We start from the raw sequence: 18,099 nt of genomic DNA on the forward strand, positions 1-18,099 counted from the left end.
GTCTACCAGGTCTGAGAACAGCAGCTTCACTGTGTATGAGTGGATAGTGTATGTCCTGTTTGACTGGATGTGCTGATCCTGGTCCTGCTCAGCTGACAGTCAGTCACAGGAGGAAAGAGGACGCCAAATTGCGGCGGGTGCAAAACAGGAGCTGATCTCAGTTCAGTTTCATTGTGAGTGAAGTCCTTTTTTAGTGACAGAGGAGCTGACTCTGAACCGGTTCCTTCCACACAGTCTGCTGCTCTCCGTGTTAAAAACACGGAAGTGAAAGCAGTACAGGGGGCGGGGTTAACACGTGAGCACCGGTGCGCGCACATCCTGTTCTTCCCTTTTCCTTGTTTGTTTTTAATACGACTATAATGTATACTTTTGTTTTTCAAAAACAAATAAACTGCAATTTGTCTTCTTTTTTGTTACGTCTTTATGACATTTACAGGCATAAGCACGGACCACGACAGGACCATAGTTGTCCAAACGAATGGAAGTCAATGTAGTGTGTGTGTGTTCTCGTATGTGTCGCTTTGCGAGGACCAAAAAGGACGTTTAAACCATACTGAGTGCGGACATTTGGCTGGTCCTCGCATCTTTAAATGGCTTTTTATGGGGGTTACGGTCTGGTTTTAGGGTTAGAAGTGGGTTAAGGCAAGGGACAAGGGCAGGGGTCTGCAACCTTTAGGATGAAAAGAGCCATTTTTGTCGTCTCTCCACCCAAAAATTCATTTGGAGTCGCAAGAAAACCCGCAAGATGAAGATAATAAAACATATAAAGGTTTTTATACAGACAAACTATATACAATAGTAATAGTCTCTTTCATTTATGACATTTAAGAACTACAACATCAGTTTATACCCAACCTCTAGACCCCGTAGACCTGGTTCTTCCATTGTTTCATTGTTTGTGGCAAATTAAAGAAATTAAAATGAACCCACTTTGAAATAAATGAAGCAAATATTTGGATTGTATGTCGTTCGTGCTCAAGAAAAACGGTACGTGGATCCAAAGATGGACAGGACGCATCCAAACGTGTACTGAATATTGCATTTTACGTCGACATTGGATGTTGCACAAGATATTAAAACACTTTTATTTGTCGCCTTGATCTCTAAAGCTACGAGGAGCCACTGCAGAGTGGCTGAAGAGCCACATGTGGCTCTAGAGCCGCAGGTTGCAGACCCCTGGTCTAGGGAGTGTATTGTGTCTATGAGGGTCCTCACTATGACTGAAGCGCAAACGTGTGTGTGTGTGTGTTGGGGGTGTTGGCGCTGCTAATGCCCGCGACTTTTCAAAGAGGGCAGTCCGCTGTTCTTAAAGAGGACGCTCGGTCGGTGGTGTAGCAGCTGCCGGTTGTCTGTTTAATTTCCCTTACAAAGATTACGGCTCGATACCCATTGACACAAACTGCCACACAACGCACACAGACTTAAAACGCAGACGAATGTTCTATGGACGCGGTTTCCGGAGGTTTTTTCAAAGCATGGCCAAGTCACGTTTCCAGCGTTAGTAGGACCCGTTGAAGTTGTTGTTGCTAAGACAAGCTAACATGGCTAGTTAGCTAGCGTCAGTGTTTTGTCATGTAAATGTCCAAATATTAGACGCACTGACATCCCTCAAGTCAAGGAAACTGCTGCCCATTTTCACTGACAGGTAAGCTACGTGTCCGTTTTTTACCATATGAGGCAGTTCTAGAACTTTAACCATCACGTACTGGTTAGCATTAGCATTAGATCCCAGTATTGTTGTGTTGTGTTGAGGTCTGTTAACTCTTAACTCACAGTAGTATGATGCTAAACCTGACTTACAGTTGTCTCTGCCTACAGAAATGCATTTGAATGTAAATGTCTAACATTGCATATTAGAACTTTTTATTAGAACATTATGTTTAAACATTAAACAATAGTTAGTCTAAATATGCATCATAGATATATTCCTCAACTCATAAGGGGGGGATTGGGGTTTGATATTCAGCTGTATATCCTCAACGAAATTACTACTAAACATAATTACAGTATGGCACATTTATTATTTAATTCTTGATAGTAATAATTCCAGGAGAATAGAAGATCTCTCGAAAAATGAATAGTCATAATTTAGTTACAGATCTACAATTTATTGAGGATTTAATTATATATATATAATAAGAACATCTGCTTAAAAAAAATAAAAAATAATAATTTATCCAAAGACAAATGAGGTTGTGCATAACTCGAGTCCTCGTTTTGACTATAGAGGAACTGAAAGCTGTCCAATCCAACTTCATGTATAAAGCACTTTAAAAACAAAAAACGGCTGAAACAAAGTGATGTACATCAGAGATAAATAAAACAAATACAATAAAAAAGCTGTAACACTTCATCCTATTTTCTGGTTGTTTGTTTTCCCTCAATTGAAAGTATTTTTCTCATATCTCTTTTCCCATCACAGCCTACATCAGGAGTCTGTACAACATGTCTATTGACTTTGACAGCGCTGCTCTTCAAACCCAACATGAAGAGGAAGAGTATGACCAAGAGGACTATGCCAGAGAACAAGAGGTACGTGATCAGTATTCAGTTACAGCACACACACCACTGTGAACATGATCGATTTATGTGTGTGTTCTGTTTGTTTTGTGCTTTATATGCTGCTGTGATTTTTGTCAACACATCCCAGATTGCTTGAGCGGGGTCAGATTGTTTGTCCTTCACGTTGTCCAACATCAGCTAATGTAAATGTCCAGAGACTGAAATGAAATTGTGGAAAGATGCGTTAAACTGTGATATGTGAAGTTCCCTAGGTATTACATGTAGTGGTAATATGTATGACCTGCAACTAGATTTTAAAACGGGTCCTGCCGTCCAAATTTAAAATAGTGGAGACTGGAGAGTGTCCCCCTCCCTCTCCTCCCCAGCAGCCCAAGGTTGCCAGGTATTACGAGGAACCAATGCCACTTGAACTGAAAGGTGGCTCTTTGAGGATTTACACTCATACCCCCCTTTTCACAACATAAACAGAATGCTCTAAATTAGAAAGACACAGACACACATTTGATTATGTTAAGATGAACATGAATACAGACTGCTCCAGTTAACCTTGCTATATATATATATATATATATATATATATATATATATATATATGTATATATATATGTATATGTATGTATATGTATATGTATATGTATATGTATATATATGTATGTATATGTATATGTATGTATATGTATATGTATGTATATGTATATATATATATATATATGTATGTATATGTATATATATATATATGTATATGTATGTATATGTATATATATATATATATGTATATGTATGTATATGTATGTATATGTATATATATATATGTATATGTATGTATATGTATGTATATGTATATGTATATGTATATATATATGTATGTATATGTATGTATATGTATGTATATGTATATGTATATGTATATATATATGTATGTATATGTATATATATATATATGTATATACACACAGTATGTTGTCGAGTGCACTATGTCATTCCTCTCCCCGCACCTCCCACTGAGTTTTTTAACCAGCCTGTTACCGAATGAGCTTCTCTGGTTGCTGATGACAGTGTGCAGAGGATGGCTGGTGTTGTCTGGAATGGCCAGTAGTTTGTTCAAAATTCTCTTCTTTGCCACTGTCACCAAAAGTCGAGCTTCATGCCAGCCCAGTTGAATAATAATCTTGTTAATTAAAGTTTACACATTTTTGTTCGAGGTATTAAATGCTCAGTAGTCACTAAACAATTTTACCTTTTTATTCATGCAATTCATTCATTTGATCTTGGCAGGCGAAGCCTTAATGCTGTCATTAAGCCACATTAACTCGCTGCATGTTACTGTTTCTGTGTGATTGCCACAAGTGGGCAGTATGTTGCGTGGTGCAGAATGCTCTAAATCAGTGTTTCCCAGTCTTTTCATAGGAAAATGTGTGCATAATAAAATATAATTGACTATTTTTTACTGTCATTTATTTTACACCTTATATTATTTTGGATAGGTAAACCAGCCATTTCCAAGATATATTACTGTGTGTTTGATAAATGAACCACAGCTTTTTATGCATGTTTTTTTTTAAACCCTTAACACATTCATCTTAAGTTTAAAGGCTGGAAAAAAAACCGGCAAATTTATTTGGGGACTGCAAAAAAATTTGTCTTCAACTACCCAACTGTGGGTCCCAACTTGGTTACTGGGGAACATCGCTCTAAATAAAGCTACTTTGACATTAACAGAACACATGCACAAAGAATAGGGCTGCAACTAAGAATTATTTTCATAATTAATTACCCCATTTAATCTGCATAGACAAACCAGTAAGGTAATATTCTTTAAATTACTTTAGGGACTTTAGTTTATATTGCAACTTTAAGAAATACATTTTCATGAGTTATACTATTATAAGCTTTAGAACCATCTATAAACCACACATTTGTGTATTTACTATAAATTTGTCAGGTTCCCATTAGTTGTGTAAATTGCTTAGGTTCTTATTAGTTGTTTTGTATTGTTTTTATGTGGAAGCATTTAAAGTGTGCACTGTTTGAATTTGACCGGCAGCTTCACAGCTAAAGTGCCTGTCCTGGATCATTACTCACACCTACATGCCTATTGCACCATGAACCTGAGCTATTATTGGCTCATGGAAAGAAAAAAAATCCTCCTTTCAGGTGTGTCACACTGAAACTAGCTCTGCCCTATGTCTTTTCTTACTTTCCCTCCATGTAGGTTACCTTGAGTTTGTTTGAGCCCACTCATGCTTGAGCAGAGCAAGCATGAAGACACCGAGTGCCTTAATAATCGGCTGCCTCGCTCAGAAGAACAGGACTTTGAATATTATTTCTTGCATGGATTTTATTCCCTTTTGATATGGGCTATTACACACGGCAGGGAAGTGTCACATGTTTGTCTCCGGTCATTGGAATGTTTCTGCTCCAGTTAACCTCTCTCTCTTTATATATATATATATATATAATTGTCTAAACAATGAACTTCTTTGGGAGCAAAGCACAAGAATGCTACTGGGAGATCACAGCATGCCAGGCACATATTTGTTGGTTCTCAGTGAAGGTCTTCAGTGCTGATAAAAGAAGGGCTGGGACGTTGTGATGTAGCTTCACCGCTGAACTGGAATTGCTTCGAGCTTTGTTACATGTGTTGGATAATATGGGTCTTTTGGTTTTGGACACAGTGGCTGATCTGAGGAATATTCAACAGTCCTTATGGGAAGTAAGTCCTACAGGCTCTGCTTGTTTTGCCCCACATGGCTGCTGGTTGAAACTGTCAGAGAATGTTGTTTTTGTGTTGGAAAGAACTAACTTTTTAATTTAGGAATACACAACATAATGTATGGTGTGAGTGTTGAAAAGGGCTTTAGTTCAATCATTGCTTCCAAAATGAAATACCCTGAATGCTAATGAATCAAACATTTTAAAAGCAGCATCAGTTAAGAGTCTTCATACCCACTGTAACACACATTTCAGATCAGTTGATTACATTAAGCAAACATGGCCCCTGACACATAATGCTTCTCAGTCTGTCAGGCGATTGCTTCTGTCCTTTTTAAAACAAATCTGTGTTACTTTATTACTCTGTTGCGGAGCAACCTTGGTGACTCATTTCCATGTGCTTTTTTTCTACAGCTGCACAAACTGCTCACAGACTTGCCCGATGACATGCTGGAGGACAGCAGAGACTCCACCCCAGAGTTGGAGTACTCTACCTGCAGTAATAAAAACACTGTTAACAGGTAACACACTTGATGTTGCTGCTGATACACTAATAATCTCAGATCTAGATGATGTAACAAAGGCAGATTTACCAGGCAGGGCATAATCATTCTTCTGCTTTGCATTGTCCTCTTTGCTCAGTCCACAGTCGACGTGGCCTCAACAGTGGTCAAATCACCCAAAGTCGGCCTCTAACGAACAGGTTGTGTGTTGGTTAATTTTCACTGTAAATTTTTAGATTTTTGAACTTCTGAAAGATAATTAAATCCCTATTTTTTTCAATGTATGTCTGTAGCGCTCCGAAGCCAACTACGATCAAGGCTCTCATGATGAGTTCACTTATGACGATCATGCTGATCAGATCAGTGGAGAGCGGCAGCATCTTCAACCTCACACCTGGGTCCCACAGCCAGAGGATCACCAGTACCCCCAGGGAGACTACACCTACACCAGCATGGGCACAGAAAAATCCACTGAGACTAATGATTACTCCACAGAGTTTGACTGTAAACCATACCCTCAGAGCACTAATAACCATGTGGAATATAATGGGGAAGGAGGATACAGAGACGCACAAAGCCACGGGGACCACAATACCAGGAATCAGTTTCAAGTGAGTAGATAATTTCATTACTGCGATCCACTAAAGTAACAGCATAACAATATAGATTTGAAGGTATTTTATGCTTCATTTTAGTGGCTGTGCCCTAGAGTATGTGCCCTTTTCAAAATGTTTTCAGGAAGTTTAAACTTAAATGTTTGTTTGAGAATGATGTAATGGTTTAATTGTGTGACATTGAGTCTTGTGTGATTGATCAAATATATTTGTATTTCAAGCATACTTTTGCTTTACATTTGTTTTTTTTGCCTTTGCTCTTCTAAATGTAGCCTGGAGCTGGGGACAGAGTTGTAGACCAGTACAAGGCCAACTATATTCCTCATCAGCCAAAGATGTTTCACTCACAGGCCACACATCAAGGTGATCAGTTTGACCATCTACAAAGAGAATTCCTCGACTCAACACAACGTGAGTACTCCTGACTTAATTAGTTGCCGAACGACCAAAGGACTGGTGTGTGTAATAGCTGGGAAGTGACCTTAAGGCTGTTAGCTGAACTGGCTGAGCAAATCTGACTAGGTGAAAAATAGGAATCTGAAATATTCTGTTGTTTTCATCTGCTCTTGCAAAAACAACTCGCTCAACTCTCCACTTCAGTTCTATGGATATAAGTGCAAAGTACATTATTTTAATTATAAAGTAAAATAAATATAATAAGATGTGTTGTTCCAGGTACCAGCCATATAAATGATCATGTTAGTGTTCATGTTGGTATACATTTTTCATGAGTTATGAGTTAGGTATAACTCATGACTGAAAACCGAGATGTCCTTAGACTCTTATATTAAGTTACAGATAATTGATCTTTTGAGTATAAATAGATTTGTGCTGTGTTTCAGAAACTGCTGACAGGGAGCAGCTTGCACAACTGCAGGTTTTGAACAAAGCTCAGCAAAGGCAAATCGAAGACTTGGAGCGAAAACTGGAAGATTCAAGGCGTAATATGAGATACATCGATCATCAGTTTGCTATTGTCAAAGGTACTTTTCACGGTTTTATCTTCTAAAGAGGCAGGTGTGAGTTGCCCTTCACTTTATTGCAGAACATAATCAAGCTTATGTAAAATTATCCTTATAAATGTGTTACTGTCTTTGAATTATAGTAATTTATTTAGATTGGTGATGAAAATGGTTCAGTTTATGCCTTCACTCAGTGACATATCTGCCCCCCTGTGGCTGAGAAGAGGCCTTGCTCTGTCTGCACTGGCCTGTTGTGCCCTTGTTTTTTGATGGATGTGCTTCCCATGAGACCATTTTCATCATCACATTTTTGTTATCAATAGATGAAAAGGATGGCCTAGCAGTAAGTCTAAAGGAATCAAGCAAATTGGTTGAGGAGGCCAAGGAGAAAGAGATTCAAATGCAAAACAAAGTTAAGGCAACGGAGCAGCAAATCCAGATTCTGACTGAGAGAGACCATGAGGTAAGTTCTGTTGAAAATCTGATGAAACTTGGTAAATATCTCACTAAAATGTTTACCAGTGTATTCTGAATCAGGTGTCAATGGCTCACTAGAATGGGCAGCATGTATGTCTTAATTGACAGTTTAACATCATAGTTTTCCCTTTGCTTGCAGAACATGAAGAAGCAGAGGGTGGCTGATGCTGCAGTGGACAGTATGAAGCAGCAGATGTTGGAGCTTTGTCGTTCTGACACCCTGTCCAAAACGAGAGAGCAGCACGACAGGGACCTCATCGTCATCAGAGAACAGCACGAGGTTGTACTGTTGGCTCTGCAGCAGAAGCTGGACTCTGCCTGTCAGGCTCTGAGCGAACAGGTGTGCAGCTTTTCTGTCATAGGTAATGCAGCAAAGGAAAGTTACATTATTGCAACAACAGGCTAACCTGTATATTCTGCCGTTATTGCCACTGTTCCTTTCAGACTGAGGTCAGTCAGGGGTTACGAGAGCAGGTGAAGAAGTTGGAGGGCCAGAGAGAAGAGGAGCAACTGGAGAGGGCCAGAATTATCAACACCCTCACCCAGAGCCTGGAGGAGAATCAACAACAATGTGCCAAACTACTGCAGACAGGTGAGTACAGGGGTCTTTATCTGGACTTCGTTGAACAATTTCTATGCACGTTTCTAAATTGTATGTTTTATCCACGGTGGTTCTCTTCAGGTTCAGTGCAGGAGATGAGTCAGATGAAAATTAAACTACAACAGGCTCAATCAGCCAAGGCACTGAGTGAAAACATGAACAAAACCTTACAGGTTGGCTGCCTGCTTTTCTGTTGTTTTCTGAATCACTAACCAAAAGACTTGAATTGATGCTACCATTTACTTTTCTATTTTATTCTGAAGGAGGATCTGGCGGATTTAAAGGAGCAGATCTCTCTGTACGAGTCTGCTGTGAAACATGGTGTCATTGCATTAGACCTAAGTAATGACTGGGAGAACCATCTGTCCGAATCATGTGTGGATTTAGGGTTAAAGAAAAGGAAAAATGGCACACTCCACAGGTACACCTTAGTCAATGTTGTTAGTGCTAGTATATAATGTCACCCCTGTCAGTTCATTTAAGAAATAGTCTCAGGGCTCTTTTCTACAACATCAAAATCTAACTTTTACTTACTGATTTGTCAGCATGGCCTTGACTCACCTGTCGGACTCCAAGCTGCCCAAGGACGATGCTTTACGGCTGCTGCGAGTGGAGATGCAGCGCTGCCTGGGAAGTCTGAAGGGGAAGCGTCAGAAGATCAGTCAGCTGCAGGAGGAGCTCCAGCACTGTCGGAGTCAAGTGAACGAACTGCGCACTCAGTTAGATGAAGCCAAGCTCAGCTCTTCGGTGAGAACTCTGCATTATATGATCAGACACTTGACATAATCTTTATCTGATGGCTAACACATTCAACACTGTCCAGGGAAATGAGGAACATTTCAGGAACATTTCAGGAACAAACAAATGGACCAATTACATGTTTGGATTTTTTCCAACTGGGCTGGAATAAAAAGGAAGGAGATGCTTCTCCCTTTACGGGTTGCCTCGTGTCCTTTTCTGTTACACCAACTGTCCTCATGTCCTCCTTCACAACTTCCATGAACCTTCTCTGTGGTCTCCCTCTTTTCCTCATGCCTGGCTGCTGTATCTTCATCATCCTTTGTCCAATGTAATCACTATCCCTCCAAACCATCTCAAACTTACCTCTCTTACTTTATCTCCAAACCGTTTAACCTGAGCTGTCCCACCTCCTGTCTTTTAGACAGTACCACTGTCTCCAAGCCAACCATCATAGCTGGCCTCACTACCTTCTTATAGACCTTATCTTTGCTGCTATCCTTCTGTCACACATCAGCCCTGACGCTCGTCTCCACCCACTTCACCCTGCCTGCACTCTCTTCTTCACCTCTTTTGTTCAGTGTCAGTTGCTTTAGATCAGGGGTGTCAAACTCAAATACAGAGTGGGCCAAAATTTAAAACTGAACAAAGCCGCGGGCCAAGGTTGAACAAATTAACCTTTTAATAGGGACCCAAACAAGTTTTGCATTGAATATTGAACAAGCAAGGCTTATATATCTTTATAGTGACATGCAAAATCGAGTTTCAAATAATAATAATAATAATTAAAAAATATAAATGGCATATCAAATAAAATTTAAATAAAAATTGAATGCACCCTAAATACAGGATAAGTGGTAGATAATGGATGGATAAAAATTTAATGCCTCTTTTCTATTTGCAGCCTTCTGAGGTAAATATCAAAATAAACTTTTTCCACAGGCTAATAACAAATTTGAAAATAAAATAACAATAATGAATGAATCAAACATTCAAGCCTTGAAGTAGCAAGAGAAAGTGCATGAATAAAACGTTAATAATTGCTCAGTTTGCTACACTGATTTGCTTTAACACTGAATATGGAACAAGCAACGCTTATATAACTTAATAGTGCAAAATCAACTTTCAAAAACAAACGAAAAAACATCAATGGCATATTAAATACAATTTAAATAAAACATTGAATGCCTCTTTTCTATTTGCAGCCTTCTGAGGTAAATATCAACATTAACTTTTTCCACAAGCTAATAAATTTGAAAATAAAATAACAATGAATAAATCAACCATTCAGGCTTTTTACTGCTCAGTTTGCGACACACTGATCTAATCTGATGTGCCCTTTTCTTGGATGCTAGTTCATTAATGTTGGGGTTCAGGCTTTGAGCTGAGGCAACCTTCATTATTGAAGAGTTTGACACCCATGCTTTAGATGGTTTACCTCAGATATTTAAACTCATCCACTTTCTCTACTTTCTCCTACTATATTTCATTCATCTTCTTTCACATGCAGACCTCCATCTCTCCAGGCTCTCTTTCACCTCTCCCCTACTCTCACTCCAGAGCATAATCTATAAGTCTGTTTTAAGAAATGACATTGCATGTCTGCAGGTTAGGGAGAAAAGCCAGATGAAACATTTAGACATGACTGGAGAGTCTCAGAAGGATCTGATAAGATTACAGGAAGACAAGCGACACTTGCAGGAACAAGTGGAGGTTTGTTGCAGCTGATTATTACAACTCATCATGTTCATTTGTTTTTTGAGAGAAATCATGAATGACGATTTGTCTTTCCTAATTGTTAGGCGCTGGAGAAAAATAATAAAGAGCTCAAACTGAACGAGGAGAAGGTGAGGTCTGCCAACTCAGAGCTGTGCACTAAGATGAGGGAGATGATCCAGGAGCTGGACCAAGAAAAACAGGAGGCTGCTGAGAGGTAAAACATGGAAGATGTTAATGACTAGTATAATGTTTTTATTTTACAGTGCTGGTTTTGATTCATGTATGCAATCATTGTTTCTTCATGAAGAGCTGAGCGGATTCATCAGCAGTATAGGGACGACGTGGTGAACCGGGTCAAAACGGAGCTCATGCTGGAACATGACGCTCAGCTTGAACAGCTGACTGAGCAGCAGCAGCAGCTGGTCCAACAGTTACAGTAAGCCGTCCACTGCTGCCACTCAGAACTTAAATCAACCTTTGCAAACCTTTGCTACTTGTAAACAAGTGTCCTCCTATACAGGACCCAGCTGTCTGAGGCCAATGATAAACTGTTGGCAGTACAAGAATGCTATATATCTGTGTGCAAAGAAAAGGAGATGCTCGAAGAAAGAATTCAGAACAAGGACGAGGAGGAAGCTTTGATCAGAGAAAATGAGGTATTCAAATAATGGACCCCGTTTGTGGAAAATCTTATGAGAAAACAAATGCTCACATGTTTCTTATATTTGTCAAACAAATAGTAAATTGTGATTGGTTGTTATTCTCAGCAAAAAATGAGAGAGGAGAAGGATACAGTTGTGGAGAAGCTGAGGGTGGAGCTTGAGGCTCAGCATCGGGCGTCAATAAACCAGCTAAAAGCTCTGTGGTCCAAACAGAAGGAGGTTGAGATCCAGCAGCAGGTGAACTCTCATGTAGCCTCAACCAAGGCTACCTGTAAGGAAGATCTGCAGCAGGTATGGTTTCACTTACTGACTGACCAGCTTATTCAAATACTATTAGGATGTTGACAAACATTTATTCTGGCCTGCTTCTGTACAGATGGAGAGAACTTGGACCCAGAGGCTGGAGGAGGCTCGGAGAGAGAAACACAGAGAGACGGCTGAGGGATCCTGTCAGACAGACGAGGTTGAAGGCAAAGGTGTGACAATTACTGTTGGGGAGCTGAACTCCAGGCTCCATGCCCAGAAACAACAGCTGCAACTGGAAGCTGATAAAGTGAAAAGCAAAGCTGTGGAAGAAGCCAGGAAACACACCCAGCGAGATCTTCAAGAAAAACATCTGGAGGACATGGCCAAGCAGGTCACTGGGCTGTCTTCTACATATGACTGTCATCTAGAGTTGGATAATGATTCAAATATTTTGTATATAGTATTTATAGCCTGACAATTTTTCATGTTACTTTTATGAAATCTGTTTTAACAGAAAAACTCTTAATTTTTAGCCAATCTACAATCAAACATTGAGCAACTTTCTCCTCTCCAATTTATTCCTGGCAAAATCAATGGTTTTAAGATCTTCTTAACATATGTTTCATTAATTAAACAAGCACCAGCCTTTCAAAACACAATACAGAGACATACGTGTTAAGCCCCGTCATTCTCATCTCCGTTGGGGAATGAGCTCTGTCTCTGGTCGTGACTTCATGCACACCCAATCATGAATACTGTCAGACAGCATCCTGCATTCTTATTGGCCCTGACAATGATGAGATTGACTCCTTAGGTGTTAAAATTTGATGGTATTGATGTTTGATACCAAGCCCTACTCTCACCTTGGTAGTTATTGTCTTCATTCTGTAACTAATGGGTCAGAGTTAGTCGTGAACATGTGTGTGTTGGTGTTACAGGTCGAAGGTGCAGTGACCAGAGCATACAATCACTGGATTGAGGATTTGGGTTCATTACCAGAATACCAAGCATCGCTCCAGAGAGAGAAGGACAAATGGGAAGAAGGACAAGAAAAATGCACTGAGCAACGAGTATGATCATTTTCATCTGTGTGAGTAAAACGTGTAGCAGCTTTCCTGTTGTTATATTGTGTATTTCTCTAAATGTTTCAGGTAACCCAGGCCCTGAGGGAGGCAGAAGAGCAATGGCTTAAAAAGCACAAGAACCAGCTGGAGGAGCAGAGTTGCGGAGCAGAGAGGATGGAGGAGCTACAAGAGGAAGTGGCAACTCTCCAGAGCCAGCTGGAGCAACTGAGGAGAAAGCAAGCCGCCCTGCTGAAGGCTGAGCTAGCCGGAGCTCGAGCAGCATGGAACAGAGACAAACAGCAGGAGATCTCGGTCATTCAGACGCGCAGTGAGCAGGCGTGCAAAACCAAACTGCAAGAGCAGCAAAAGAAGCTGGAACAGGCTCTGGAGCAGGCCAGAGATGATGCCGACCTCCACAAGAAAGAGCTGCTCCTGCAGATGGAGGCCAAGCTTCAGGACACTCTGAGGGCCCGAGAGGAGGAGTGGAGGTGTCGGCAGGCAGAAAGGAGGCAGCAGATAAGGAGTGACCTAATGACAGAGCTTCAGTCTGCACTGGCAGAAATCCAAGCACAGCTTCTCAAAGATTCCACAACTGATCAGCAGGGAACTGACAACAGCAGGAGGAGCAGTGAGGACCCATCAGAGAGCGTAACATTAACACACATGATCCAAACATCTTGCATAGACATCGTCAGCAGAGCCGTAGCTCAGGCCAAGAAGGAATGGAAGAGAGTGAGTTGTCTGACTTTTTCTTCTCGTCTGAGTAAATGAAATGGTGCCATCTGTCAATGATTTAACAGAACCGGTTCTGCTCAATGGCTGATTAATTTGCTGAGTCTGCAAAACACAAAGGTCAAACTGTAGCAGTACACAGAGCTGGCCAAGGTTATGTGCTGCAGCATTTATTTATCACTGATATGAGTGAGTCTCTGATCCAGGGGAATGTTTTAGTTGCTTTTACCTTCATGATTTCATTTCTGTCCCTTTTTAGATAAGTGAGGAGAGACTGGGCCGCGTGCTGAAAGAAACACAAGAACAACATGAGAGAGAAATGGACAAAATCCAAAGTATGTCAGCACCTTTTCAATCATAGCTCATTTAGTTTCTTCTGTTTTTAACAGTGTAAATTGCATAGAAAGTGCAATGTTGTCATACATTTGTATTGTAATAATAATAATAATCTTTATGTAGCACGTCTTATTCTTCACTTCTTCACTTATACACTTCACTTATTATATAAGTGCTTCACAAATTTAAACCCACTTGACAGATAACATAATATAAGAACATTAAATGAAGCACAGTCATATGAACATAACCAAACATAAGAGATAATAAAAGTGTTAAATTGTCAACAGATTTGATAAACCTATCAACAAATTGACTGAACATTATTGTCCACTACTGTCCAGGCTCTTTGTCTCAGAGGAAGGAACTGGTTCGTTGCAAAAAGGAGTGCACTGAGACTTCCACTAAACTGCAGAAGAAGAATCTGGAGCTGCAGAGACACTTGGAGAAGGCCTGCCGCCAACTGCAGCAGTGTGTCCGAGAACACAAAACTGCCATGCAGCAACTTAAAGGTATAGTTATTCTATCCATTTTAAATGATCTACAAAAAATGACTCGCTGCATCCGTGCCTCTTTGTTGATGGGATACACTCTTTTTCATAGACGAGCATGAATGCAGACTACAGAAGGCAAAGCAGGAATATGAGCAGCAGCTAGAGGAAGTGAAGAGAGTCAAAGAATCGAGGTTTGTGATTTTTTTTATAAATTCTTAGCTGGTGTTTCTGTTTGTAACAGACACATATTTCACAAATGAATAACAAGAAAACAGCCAGTGGAAAACAGCTGTAGATTGTTGACACGAAATCTGAATGAACTACAATTATGTGTGACATCTTCTCATTTTTGACTTCCAAACCTCCACCAAAGCCTGAGCTATTTTTTCGGCCATAAATTACATTGGGCCATAAAATGCTATCAAAATCTGTCCCTTTTTTTTGGAAAAACACTGATCACACAAACAAATGTGTGTAAAAACAACCTTGGTGAAGGTAATAATAGAATGTAAATGTTTCTTTTTTGTTCTTTACATTTGAAGCTGATTATGGTGCTATTTGTTTCATGATTAACATCCACAGATAACATTAGATGTCTTTCACATGGACATGTTCTTGTTCACAGGAGTTCTGATCACCAGCAAAATATTCAGCAGGGCCTGGAAGAGATGAAGCGGCAATACTTATCGACCGTAGAGAAAATCAGAGGTTGGTGATTATTTACTTGATTTATTATATTTTTTTCAGTCGGGTAATGTATAGAGTCAGTGATTGAGGATTGAAGTAAATTATAAGGACCAGAAAAGAGGAGGATTTTGTGTCACAGGCAGTTTGAAGATTCAAGGAAGGTCCTGTTTGTTTGTAAACAGTCCCAGTTATGCATATTTGCGAATTATTAACAACAAATAGAAAGTGTACCTGTTGGCAAGCTAAACATTGAAGAAAAAAGAAAGAAATACAACTTTGGTATGAAAAAAATCTGCTATATCACACAGAGAAACTCTGACACTGATTTGAAAGGTCAGAATGACCGTATACGAGTTTGGAAAATATTTGCTCCAAATGACCCTGATAATAATACGTGTGGTGTGTAAAGTTGTCTGTCTGTCTCATCAAATCAAACAACCAATTCTAACTAATTGTTTTTGTTTTTGTTTTTCTTTGAACAACAGCGGACATGCTGTGTTACCTTCAGGAGAGTCGGGAGCGAGCAGCGGAGATGATCCGCATGGAGGTGCAGAGGGAGAGACAGGACACTGCCAGAAAGATGCGGCGGTATTATCTGACCTGTCTGCAGGAGTTACTGGAGGATGGAGGAAAGACCACAGGGCAAGAGGCTATATCTGGCACGAGTTTGTTTGTTTGCCTGCTTCACCATGGCTCCTCAGGCTAATTAAATTGATTTTTCACATCTTCTGCAGAGCTGAAAAGAAAATAATGAATGCTGCGAGCAAACTGGCAGCCATGGCTAAAGTGCTGGAGACGCCCACCAAAGGTAAATCTGGAAAGAACTACACTTTGCCAAGTGAGTCATATTTTTAAGAGGACTGCATATTCTTTAAACATCAATGTGTTGTTGATTTGTATTTTGTATTGGCAGATTGTTCAACTGCTCTATCAACCACTGGCTGCGCTCCAGGGAGAATCACAGGCTCCAATAAGAGGCAGCTTGTCCTGCCTGAGCTGCCTGAACTGCCTGGCATCAGAGCAGATGAGCGAATCCACAGGGAAAAGACGTCTGTGGATACAGAGCAGAAAGCATCAGCAGCAGCAGCAGCCTGGACTAAACCTGTGAGCCACCAGGACACTCGTGTACGTGGGAAGGAGGAGACCTTAGAAGCAGCCATGAAACCTCAAACTGCTGCTCACGCACTCTCTTACAAACCGTCACCACACATAGCTTCTCAAGCCCAGGTGAATTTTGCCAGTGTGTCTGTGAGGAGTAAGAGCAGGGAACAGTACCTGCAGGAAACAGACTCCAGGACAGTGGACCAACACCAACACCACCACCAGGACTCGGAGCAACAGAGCAAACCTGTTCTCATTCAGGAGGCTCCCGTTAGAGACAAGAGACGGGTCGACTGGAGCATGACCAGCAGCGACTCGGACACAAGCTTCCACATTCCCAGACTCTCCTACTCGGGGAGGAAAGTGGAACCAGTGAGGCCGTTCTCCGTTTCCGCTACCTCAGCCGGCGACATGCGGGAGTTTGGCGGCCTCTCTCCAGATGCATCTGACCTGACGGTTTATAACGATATTGTCAAGAGGACACCTCAAACACAGACCTTAAACTTTGCCAGCGTGAAGACGAGTACACAGAGAGGACCCGTCCCTGGCTCGGAGGCTGAGAAGCGGCAGGACGTTTGTTCTGGGCCTGTGTTCTCTGAGCTGAGACAGCGGCAGCAGGACAGCGGCTTTGACAGTCCTTTATACCAACAGAAATAAAGGGCAAGTATGAGGTATCATAGGAAGATGATCTTAAACCTTATTTCTGTTGCCAAAGAGTGCCTTTAATACTGTTCACAGTGCTTTCACCATGTAGAAGTTGAGCCTTCATAGTTGCTTGCAGTATATGTGTATGCAGTGTGTGTTAGGATTAATGTTTGACTTACTGGGAAATTCATTCATTCACTTTGTTGTGCAAGCTGGACGTGAAGGTTAAAACCACGTTTGCATATTTGTTCCAAAAATATGTCCCCGTCAAATAGGAAAGTAAATTAAGTTGTTTTTTTTCAGGGACATATAATTCAGATTTGCATCAATATTCAAATAGGTTCTTATAAGTTACTCTCCTTGAGTGTCCAGGTGACTCTTCAAAGACACTGGCAGCTTACCACTGTAAAATCAAAGTTAGTCCACTCCAGGGTTTTTTTCCCCGACTCTGTCCTCACTTTCTCTCTGAGACGCAGCTTCAAGTATGTTTACATTTCCATATTTAAATCGTTTTTGTACGACATTAAAGACATATGCTGTGCATAGATTTTAAATGTTTTATACGTTTGTATGCTAAATGTTTTGTTTCCTTTGAATAAATCTCGAAGTTTTATTGCGAATTATGAAGGAATCGTTTTTGTGACGGAAGCCAAAGTTTAAGGTGTCTTTGTCTTGGTAATGTCCACTAGAGCTGCTCCTCTAGTGGACATTTTTTTTTTTTGAGGATGTCGAGGTTTAGGAAACAGATCAGCATTTTCTGGTGTACCTAACAACTAATCGATTTAACAAAACAATTCAACATTGATTTTTTTTAGAAAAGCTCATTCTGGGACACGGCAAAATGTCCTTTGACCAATAATCAGGAGTAACTGCTGAAAAAAATAGGTTGTTTGTTTGTTCTCATTCCTCAAAAGTAAATGTTTAATTTAACAGTTGTAAATCAAACATATGGGCTCTGAAGCCCTGACCTCACAGAGCTATGATTGTGAAGAACATCCTAGAACGACACATCATTATAAAGGTGACACTTCAGAAAACCAAGAGAGTGAACTCCACAGATTACACACAACAGATTACATGACCCATGTGGTTCATGATTAGTTTTGTAATTATTTTAAAATGATGCTTTAATGTATATTAAAATGTATATATATTGTATATAAAATGTATATAGTATATAAATATAAAGTATATACTTCTATATAACCTACTGTCATTTGATGTAATTACAATTACAATTTTCAAAATAAGGTGAGGTCCTGGGATGAATGGAAAGAAGCGGG

General features: G+C 40.2%; 1 protein-coding gene across 1 annotated transcript; it reads left to right on the top strand.

The window, feature by feature from the left end:
• Positions 1–2,445: 2,445 nt before the first annotated feature.
• cep152 (centrosomal protein 152) lies at positions 2,446–16,828 on the top strand (the record flags this gene model as incomplete). Its single annotated transcript, XM_083893664.1, has 27 exons — positions 2,446–2,532; positions 5,650–5,756; positions 5,878–5,938; positions 6,032–6,349; positions 6,625–6,763; positions 7,195–7,335; positions 7,638–7,777; positions 7,931–8,131; positions 8,236–8,383; positions 8,474–8,565; positions 8,656–8,813; positions 8,938–9,139; positions 10,739–10,843; positions 10,933–11,063; positions 11,157–11,285; positions 11,370–11,496; positions 11,617–11,802; positions 11,888–12,148; positions 12,696–12,827; positions 12,909–13,553; positions 13,813–13,888; positions 14,234–14,401; positions 14,493–14,574; positions 15,009–15,091; positions 15,556–15,712; positions 15,805–15,908; positions 16,023–16,828. The coding sequence occupies 27 exons, from the start codon at positions 2,446–2,448 to the stop codon at positions 16,826–16,828; spliced, it is 4,986 nt and encodes a 1,661-aa protein (XP_083749790.1).
• Between the last annotated feature and the right edge of the window lie 1,271 nt (positions 16,829–18,099).

The sequence above is a fragment of the Microchirus variegatus genome (assembly GCF_963457635.1).
Source record: "Microchirus variegatus genome assembly, chromosome: 8".
Lineage (NCBI taxonomy): Eukaryota > Metazoa > Chordata > Actinopteri > Pleuronectiformes > Soleidae > Microchirus > Microchirus variegatus.